Here is a 10417-nt window from a genome sequence, read left to right on the forward strand (position 1 = left end):
TGCCTATGATTTTAAGAGATCAGGTCGTATTCATCTTTTCCCTGCTTTTTTTCCACCAGTACTCTAATCGTCTCTTGCTGATCTCTACGGCTGATCTGTTTATGTTTCCTTCCACTTTAAACCCAAGCGCTTCTGGGAGTTGCACGTTACCTACGGTTCTCGCTGGGTGGATCCCGTCGCATTCCATTAGGATGTGCTGAGTGGTCTCTGGATCTTTAATGCAGCATACACATGTCTCATCTAGTTCCGAATATTTGTTCCGATATGTTTTCGTCCTTAGGCAACCGGCTCGAGCCTCAAATAGCAAGGCACTGCCCTTTGTGTTATCGTACAGATTTTCCCTTCTAATTTCTTTCTTCTCATTCTTGTAAATCTCCATTGTCCTTTTCGTTTCCATTCTTTGCATCCAATTCACGGTCTCTATTTCTCTCACTTTCTTTCTGATGACCCCTGGTTGTCTATTTACAGTTTCGATTATCCTGTACTTTGTTGCCAACTTCCTTGACCTCTTCCTCCATTCTGTGTCCACGCTTGTCATGTAGAGATACTTGTGCACTTTAGCCGCCCATTTATTTTCATCCATGTTCCTGAGCCTTTCTTCAAAACTAATTTTGCTTTGTGCTTCTCTGACTTCAAAAGAGGCCCAACCCATGTCACCCTGCACTGCCTCATTTGTCGTATTACCGTGTGCTCCCAAAGCCAACCGGCCTACTGATCTTTGGTTAACTTCCAAACCCGCCAATATATCCGATTTTAAGCATATAATGGTATTTGCGAATGTTAGCGCTGGTATCATTACTCCTTTCCAGATTCCACGCACCACCTCATACTTATTGTGGCCCCACAGTGCTCTGTGTTTCATTATTGCTGCATTCCGCTTCCCCTTTATTTTCAGATTATCTTGGTGGCCGGTTGCTTGAGTAATTCTTTCCTTCGTTTATGTGTACGCCGAGGTACTTATATTGCTTCACTATGGGTATTACTTGCTGTTGAATTGACACCACGAAGTCACTCGTGTGTTCATTAAAGATCATAATCCCTGATTTCTCTGTGCTAAACTTAAGGCCTAGATTTGTCGCTGCGTTCCCACAGATATTCGCAAGTATCTGTAAATCTTTTTTATTGTCCGCTAGTAGCACAATGTCGTCTGCGTACATCAGTCCAGGGACCCTCTGTTGCACCATTTGTCCATTACGCATGTAGGATAAATCAAAACCTAATTCGCTGTTTTCCAGTCGTCTTTCTATGCCCCCGACGTAAAGCGTGAACAACAATGGTGACAGAGGGCATCCTTGCTTCAATCCTTGGTGAATTCCCACCATTTCATTTCCTTTTCGGCCTTCCCAGTCCCGCAGCAGTAGCGCCACCCCTAAAAAAGCGGCGCCAAATGTCAACTTTCGCTTCACAGCTCCGCCCATACTTCGCCGCGCGACGTGGCAGGCCGCACCTCGTGCGTTTCATCGAGCGGCCGTGCTCCCGGTTACGCCATTATTGGCTACGCCAATGGTGTCACGTGACCAGGCGGTAGGTAGGCGAGCGCTCTCGCACGGCGCCTGGTCACAACGCGCGGCAGGGAGCTCTCTATGGGAAAAAGAGCGACGTTCCAGGCATTGTCTATTTAGGAGGCGTTGTCAAAAGAAACAATGTGACGTCACATTTTGTTAAAAAAAAAAGATATCCTTTTTCACCTTCTATCAGCTCGCGCATGCGCAGTGATCACAAAGTCCTCAAAGCGAAGCTTAGGTACAGTGTACTAGAAGGGGGCCACGGCCGCTCGATGAAACGCACGAGGTGCGGCCTGCCACGTCGCGCGGCGAAGTATGGGCGGAGCTGTGAAGCGAAAGTTGACAGTTGCCGCCGCTCTTTTAGGGGGTGGCGCCACTGCTACGGGCCAGCTCCCCGTTCGGGTAGGCGCCGGGAATCAGTGTGGAAAGAGTTTTCTGTGTGCGTCGGAGTGATTTCTCGTCTCGCTTGCACGCCTTTTGTCCGCCCACGTGGTAGTACACAAGTGTCTAGGTCCTTGTCGTGTTGCATGTCGCGCTATGCCGCGCAACTGTTGCGTGCCGCTGTGTACTACTAACGCAAGAAAATATCCTTTAATCCGGTACCATGAGTTTCCGTGCGACGTAGAACGCCGTAAAGCATGGATTAAAAACATTTCGCGACAGGGAACAAGTGGCAAAGGAAGCATTTGGGAGCCGAGTGACCGGTCTTTGGTGTGTGCGCTTCACTTCACCGACGGTGACTATAAGAAGTCAACGAAGCTAAAATTCTTGCTTCCAACAGCTGTTCCCACTGTTTTTCCAAACTATCCGGAGTACATGCGGAAAGAAAATGGACAAAAACAAGGGCGGAAGCGGCGTCGAAGCGGTTGTGGCCATGTTTTTGATGCACAGGAAGAAGCAGTGGCTCATCGTAAGAAATTGGAGCAGGATACAATAGTAAGTGCATCTACCTCTTTTTCTTCTGACGGCGATGACCAACAACACCTTGTCATCGAGTCGTCAACAGAAAAGTGCTCCGAAAGTGTTTTGCTTGTCGATAAAGCATGTGAAACAACGCTGAACCTCGTGAACGTGTTGGATGATGCCAAAAGGATAGAGCACCGGCTCAAAATGAAAATTAAACGCCAGCAAGAGGCGCTTCAGAAGCTGCAAGCAGAGCATGATGCAATGAGGCAGCGACTTCAAGACTATGATCAGAGCAAAGAAATCCAGGACTTTGTGGACTTGCTGAAATCAGCAGATGAAGGGGATAAAAATGCTCTGTTTATCAAAAACCAAGTATGCAATTACTGCAGCAAGAAGCCGAAATATAATGAAACAATATTGCGAGAGTGTGTGCTTTGGAAGGCATGTTCAAGTAAAGGCTACGAGCACGTTAGGATACGAAACCTTTTCAAATTGCCGTGCCGAGCCACATTACAAAACTACGTCGGTCAATCAACGGGTGAAATTGGAGTAACCACCTTAATCAGAGAACGCCTTCGTGTTGAGTACGAAGGGCTAAGTGTAGAACAAGAAGCTTTCTGTTCTCTAATAATCGACGAAATGGCCATAGATCAGAAAGTTATATATGACCGACAGGTGGACAAGATCTTTGGTCTCGTTGACATGGGCACAGCAGAACAGTCTACCAGTTTGCCACTGGTAGCAAACCGCTTACTATGTTTCGTTCTGAGAGGCCTATCGACGGCTTACATAATCCCTGTGGGCTACTTCTTCACACGCTGTCTGAAAAATGACAAGCTTTTTTCCATGACAATGGAAGTCATGAAAGCAGTTGAGCAAGTGGGCTTTCGCGTAGCGAGAGTTGTGACAGACAACCACCAGACAAATGTTTCCTTGTTCAAGCGTTTTTCCCAGGATGGCACACTTGTTCATGCTGTTCCCCATCCGTTGCGGGAATGTGACCCACTTTTCTTGTCGTTCGACCCAAACCACCTAATCAAGAACATTCGAACGAACTTTCTTGAACGTGAGATTTTAGATGGAGAGAAAGTCATTCGGGGCGGCTTCTACTTGAAAAAACTATTCGACATTCAGTCTTCTTTGCTTCTGAAGTCAGTAAGGTTTCTTACACGCTCCCATGTCGAGCCCACCAACATCGAAAAGATGAAAGTGCGGAGAGCCACGCAAACTATGTCTTCAGAGGTAATTGCAACGCTACAGTTTCTCCAGCAATACCCAAAATGTCACCCTGAAGCACTGCTATTTAAAGACTGCGGCGCCACGATTTGCTTTATGAAAATGGTAGCACAGTGGTACGCCCTCCATGACATTGGGGTGGTGAAGCCACGGGGACTCCAAGAAGGGCCGTTTTACAGCTCAGATGATGAACGGCTTTGCTGGTTGGAAGTGGACTTTGTCGGCTACCTTGAGTACCTCCAGATGAATGGCGGGAAGTCGACGCAAAAAATGACAAAAGAAACCTATGAAGCTACACTTATGACGACGAGATCCACAGTAGCACTGACTGAGTACCTCCTTGATCATATCAAGTAAGCATTTTCGCAGCTGTGCAATTAACTGAGCTGTGTGTTTGTTTACTCGTGCATAATAAACTGCTTGTTTTTCAGCTTCCGCTACGTCCTCACACGGGGCCTAAATAGCGACCCTGTGGAATCGCTGTTCAGCAGCCTTAGGCAGTTTAACGGCGGAAATGACAGAGTCGATGCGAGAGCTGCAGTCTTCACGGCGGAGAAACTTCTGAAGGTACTGTTTACAAAAACAAAACAATGCAAAATACATTCATGCATATCTAACGTTTCCAGGTTGGAATCCTGCAGGCGGCACAGAGTGCAAATGCACCTACCACTTCTGAGATGAAAACAGCACTCAAACAAGCCATCGTGGGCGACGAAACTGCTCCCCTTCCAGATGTCATCAACTTTGCTACCATGGAACTTGCGAGTGAGCTCGGTTTCGTAAAATTGTGGTCTGGAGCAGAAGCTGACCTAGAGATCGCCCCACTTATTTACTTGGCTGGTTATCTTGCACGTGTATGCGAGGAGAAGGTACGAATGCATTTCATCTTATGTTAAGAAAGTTCTAGCTGGCTTTTAATCCTCGAAGAGTTCAGTGATCCCGGTCATGAATGTTTCAAGTCATTTGTTTATGTGTCTATGACACGTCGATTTATATTTTTGGTAATGTAAACCTGTCAATTATGCGTTTTTGCAGGTACCATGCGAGTCTTGCAAAACCTTAATGCAGGTGACCGAGCCAACTGAAGAAGTTTACGGGTTGGTAAAAAACCTTGACCACGGAGCGCTGAAATACCCGACAATGCAAATAACTGGTCTCTGCAAGCTGACCTGCATCTTTGTTAAAAAAGTGATGAAGTGCCCCGAGGTCAGGCGAAGTGGCAAGCTTTGCCGACTCTTGGTTTCAACACTCCTGCCACATTTTGTAAAATCTCGGGAACTGACGTGCGACAGGGAGGATCAAGGCCACACCGAGGAAGTGTGCAAGATTTTTCTAAGCAAATTGTTACGGCCGCTACTGGCGAACTGGGCCGGGGACCTGAATGAAACTGTGGAACGGTTTAAAACTCGCCTACAAGCCTCTGTCACGGAAGGTAGTACGATTTTAAAGCTGCTGAACAAGGCGCTTTTCCTTAACTTCACATCTTGTAAATAAAGAAAACACTTGACACAGCCTCCCTCGATATTTTTTCTCGCCATTCGATGCAGCATTCATGCTGAAAAACTTTTTTGTTCACTGCATCGTCTTTACATAAAGGTGCTAAAACACATCGTCAATGTGGCTGAATGTACGATCCGTTGTAAACTGCATCCTACCCAATTCACCCAGAAAAGTGAAACTAAAGAAATCTAGCAGAATATAGTTATCCGTACCTATGCCATTACGCACGCATTTGTAAGAAGTTTCATTTTACGTTTATTATTATTATTTTTTAACCAGCAAACAAGCACATCAAGTGAGACAAGTAAATCGGCACACTCAACAAAAGCACCAGCTGTATAAGCAGTTCTGCCGCTCAATAAATAATACGCCAGTTCTCTTGAACGATGGTCGTGTGGCTCGAAACCAGCGGCAAAGGTGCGTCGTTGGCGCCTATTTGAGCCCATTAGCGGCCCAATACCTACTTCCTGGTATATTGGTATCCTTGCAGGCAGCATTGAGATTTCCTTTTTTGCAAACAGAAAGCACAACTCTCGCGTCAATCAAATGTAAGCGCGGCCGCTGCATGGAGTATGCGGACCCAGCCAAAGGAACGCTCCCACCCGCGCGCGCCTGTGTCCCCGAGCAGGGGAGCCGCAGCGGTGGCGCGGAGAACTAGGCGCCTCACACCGGTTTCGGGCGACGTGGCAGGCCGCACCTCGTGCGTTTCATCGAGCGGCCGTGAGGGGGCAGTGGGCTTACTCTCCGGCTAGGGTGCCTCGATGCCCAGCGCCGCCGTCCAGGGTGGAGACAACCCCGCTGGCGCCGCCATATTGTGTCACACGAGCTGAGACTCAGCTACGCTTGCGTTCATAAAGTGTTACTCGCGGCGCGCTTCCAAGTGCTTTGCCTTGATGAGGATTTTTTTATCGGTGTCCCATCTGCATATCTTTATAACCAATAGCCGTTAACTCGTCGAAGGTCGCAGACGTAAATGTATGGCGCCGGGAACATGCCCCAAGTTGCCTAATTCAATCACATTTAATATGCCGTGTGTATGTTTAAAATACGCACTATTTTTTTGCGCTTCGATGCTTGGTATATAAGGTTTGCGACCCCCTGTGTGTGGAAGTTTTTCTTTTTCGCTGTTGTATTTTGGTGTACACGTCACGCCTCCTTTACCGTAGCCAGCCACTCGCGCACGGCGGTTAGTTTCCCTTGCGTTGCGCGTGCTCTTCGCGTTCGTTGCAATTATTTGACGATATCTACGCACAATTTTTGCTTTTTTTGCCCACAAAACTGTGTGCTGACAGGATTAAGCTGGTGTAAAAATAACTGCGATGTGAAAATAAGGTTTAGTTAGTGCTGTAGAGAAAAATGTAACGTAACTTGTCTGTGTCAATCTTGCGTAGTACACACAAGAAATCAAACGATGCACAAAATACATTTACTTATAATGTCTAGTACAATCAATCATGAAAGAGATATGTACATGAAAAATTATATGTACTGTGTGGCGCCTGAAGGTTATGTTGAAAGACGAGATAAAAAAAAAATTCGCAAGGTAGGCTCGACACACAAATCGGGATAGAGAGAGTTTTTTTTATTTATTCATTACATGGGGGGGGGGTTCAAGTGAGTACATCAACCTTATTACACACAATATAAATCGAAAACAAGAATACAAACAAGAAAACGCAACCGCGGGTAATATTAATCAAGATATCCAGCCAGAATACATACATCAGCTACCATCGACTACGTCGCATCAGCCAAACACATCGATGGCGAGTACAGAACATTTCATAAATAACCATTAGAACACTGATAACTACATTGCAAAAATAAACAACACTGCATACATATCACTTACAAAAACCGTAAATGAAACTAAGACAGTCAAATACAGATTAGCAATGTTTTTCACTTCGAAAATATAGTCCATGATGATGTAGGGCTGCTGACTTTAACAGACGGCGCCCATCCTGTCGATTTCCCTCGTACTGGTCCTCTTCAAAGTGTTTCTAAGTACAGGTAAAACAACAAAAGTGATTATTGATATGAAAAGTTGCCTTGTAAATACAGAGAACCCATTACAGTGCTTAAAAATAAATTTTAGCAGAAGCAATGCTGTATTACCTCGCTTCACACGTTTCGAAGAAATGCACAGGCTACAACAGACACCATGCCGAGAAAGCGCCGAAACATTTTGGTCCCATGGTGCCCCTTAACTCTACTACACCTGGGCATACCGTGCACAGGCATTTAAAGACCGTCACAGTACCCACTACGATCGGGAATGAGCACGAATGACCATCGGCTTACGATCACCACGCTACAAATATGTACAAGTCTAAAAAATAAGCTATGTAACGTAACACCCTGAGGTCCGCAAGATATCTCCTGAGAAATCAGAGAAAATCACAATGTTTCGCTTACCACGTACAAAACAGCCGCTCTCCCCAGACGAAGCACTGCGTTCTTTAGTCCCAAATAACCAGTACCGAAAAAAGAAAAAAAAAAAGAAACAAGAGACACACACGATGTGTGCTTCCCGTGAAAAAGGAAAATAGGTGGCTTACGTGACGATTCGTAGCTAATGTAAGAATGTTTCGCGGCTAAGCATTTTCGTCAGTCCTTAAAATAAGGGTACTGACTGCGCCCATCAAAACGAAAAAAGCCTATGCGACGCGCGCTCGCAAACCATACGCTACTGAGACAGCATCGGTGCAGTGCTTACTTAGTTCGTGAGCGAACGTAGGTACGTGAGCGAGGATCAGAGAAATGAAAAAACACGGTGCGGTAGTCTAAACATTCTTGACACTTACCTCGCAAATGCAGGAGTTATCCGTTGCCTTCCAGTGATCGCGCTTTACTTGGGCTTCCCATCTCTTCCGTCGCTCTGGGTCCCGGGGGAAGCGAAAACAACGCAGTCCTTTACGCGTCGATCCGGCACACTTGGGAACACAACATGTCGACACGATGCACTTGATAGCTTGTCAGTCATGCGGCTGAACATTGTCTAGCAAGTAGAAGCGTCCGCGAAGCATCCGCGCGCACTGTGCCTCGAACTCAGCACCGGCACCAAGCAATCGCAACGGCTCGCTGTGACACAATATGGCGTCGCAGCGAGAAAGCGGCGGCGCGGGGGCGGTCAAAGGTTGGCACCACCCTGAACGGCGGCGCTGGCATCGAGGCACCCTATCTCCGGCGGAGGCTATGCGATGCGGCGGCTCCACGAATGTCACAGATATGAGCTTCTCCGATAGCCCGAGCGGCGGCGCTGGCGTCAGTTTCAATGGCTGAAGGGAGGAGATAGACGAGCTGAAGTGGCTGAAGTGGGAGGAGATAGACGAGCAACTAAGGCAAGAAAAGCTGATGGTATACGGGTTTGTGGAGACACATCTTAGGGACATGGAGCAACCTCCCTGTAACCCTGACTATGCATGGGAATATTGCAATAGAACAGAGGGCAGCAGAAAAGGGGGTGGAATTGGTGCATTTATTCATAAAAGTATGAACTGGCAAAGGGTTAAACAGGAATGCAAGGAGCATTTATGGCTAAAAGGGAAAGTTGCAGGAGAGCAGACACTCCTTGGCTTTGTATACCTGTGGACAGGAGCAAATGCCAAAGAGGAAAACAAAAAAATGCTGGAATGCATATCAAGTGACATTAATGAGCTAGGAGAAGGGTGCGAGATTATTATACTAGGAGATATGAACGCACACATAGAAGACATGGACGGGTACACAGACTCAACAGGCAACATGATGCTGGATATGTGTGAAATGCATGACTTAGTTGTATGCAACAGTACCGAGAAGTGTGAAGGGCACATAACATGGGAGGTAGGGAGCCTGCAGTCGACGATAGATTATGCACTAATGTCACATAGGATGCACGATAGGCTAAATGTAATGAGCATAGAAGAATATGGCTCCAGAAGTCTAGGTAGTGATCACAAACGTATTAAGGTGAGTTTTAGAAGGGAAATGAAAGTAGGTAGGAGGCAAGATGAACAACCAGGTGGGATATTTTACTCGGAAAAGCAGCTTGAAATAGCAACCCAGCAAATTGAGGAAGTAATTTCAGAGGATACAAAAACAGAATGGACATATGCAAATTTAACAGGACTATTTGAGCTAGAGCTTACTAAGGTACGAGTCAGGACAAAAGGGAACAGAAGACGTAAACCCAAGAGCTGGTGGGATGAGGAGGTTAAGAAGGCCATAGAGAAACGCCAGGAAGCATCCAGGGAACACAGATATTCAAAGCAGAGGGGTGAACCAGAAGCTGATGTAGGCAGAAAATGGAACAACTTCTTAAGCTGTAGAAGGGAAGCATCCAATTTGATCAATGAGAAGATCAGAAGAAAGGGGAGCCAATGGTTGTCAGAAGTAAACAAAAAGGATAGAAAAGCAGCGAAGAAATTTTGGAAACATCTCAACTCCTTGAGTAATAAGACTAGCCTAGAGCAGAGGTTTATAGTTACAGCTCAAGGTGTTCGACTAGAGGGAGATGAGGCAATGGAACATATAAGAACAATGATGGCAGAAAAATTTAAAGAACGAAACATAGCATGTGCTCAATCAGGTGAGGATAGACTAGTCAGTGCAGTGGCTCCACTGGCACAAAGCGAGTGGGAAAGGGCAGAGAAGAGGGTTCCTAGTAGCACGTCGACAGGTCCTGATGGCATCCCAATTATGTTGATAAAGACATTGGGCCCAAAATCTAAGAAAGCATTAAGAGAGGCAGTGAGCAAAATGATAATGGACGGTAAAGCCCCCGACGGGTGGAGACTGAGCAGGATGAGCATGATATATAAGGGAAAGGGGGACAAAGCCGACATAAACAACTACCGTCCCATAACAGTGACGTCAGTGGTTTACAGGGTGGTGATGCAGATTATAAAGGACAGACTGCAGGCATGGGTGGAGAGCGAGGAGGTGCTGGGGGAACTACAAAATGGGTTCCGGAAACAAAGAAGGTTAGAAGATAATCTGTTCTCATTGACACAGTGTATTGAAATAGCAGAAAAGGAACACAGGCCCCTATGGCTTGCCTTTCTGGATATCAAGGGAGCCTATGACAGTGTAATCCAAAAGGATTTGTGGGACATACTGGGCACTCTAGAGGTGGAAGATGGAGTAAGAAATCTTTTAAAAGATATCTATAAAAGTAACAGGGTGCTTATAAAATGGGAAAACAAGATATCTGGGCCTATAGAGATACAGCAGGGGCTTAGGCAGGGGTGCCCTCTGTCACCTCTGTTGTTCATGCTGTATTTACA

General features: G+C 46.3%; 1 protein-coding gene across 3 annotated transcripts; it reads left to right on the forward strand.

Annotated features, from left to right (window-relative positions):
* The first annotated feature begins 1770 nt into the window (after positions 1 to 1770).
* LOC119445244 (uncharacterized) lies at positions 1771 to 5037 on the forward strand. Of its 3 annotated transcripts, XM_049664394.1 has the most exons (4): positions 1771 to 4000; positions 4079 to 4214; positions 4274 to 4412; positions 4683 to 5037. In XM_049664394.1, the coding sequence occupies exons 1-4, from the start codon at positions 2043 to 2045 to the stop codon at positions 4730 to 4732; spliced, it is 2283 nt and encodes a 760-aa protein (XP_049520351.1). In that variant the 5' UTR covers positions 1771 to 2042; the 3' UTR covers positions 4733 to 5037. The 3 variants fall into 3 exon arrangements, 2 of the variants coding, with proteins under 2 accessions (XP_049520351.1, XP_049520350.1); XR_007466174.1 differs by having other exon boundaries at positions 1771 to 4214; positions 4274 to 4516; XM_049664393.1 differs by having other exon boundaries at positions 4274 to 5037.
* The last annotated feature ends 5380 nt before the right edge of the window (positions 5038 to 10417 follow it).

Source organism: Dermacentor silvarum, chromosome 3, assembly GCF_013339745.2.
Source record: "Dermacentor silvarum isolate Dsil-2018 chromosome 3, BIME_Dsil_1.4, whole genome shotgun sequence".
Taxonomy (NCBI): Eukaryota; Metazoa; Arthropoda; class Arachnida; order Ixodida; family Ixodidae; genus Dermacentor; species Dermacentor silvarum.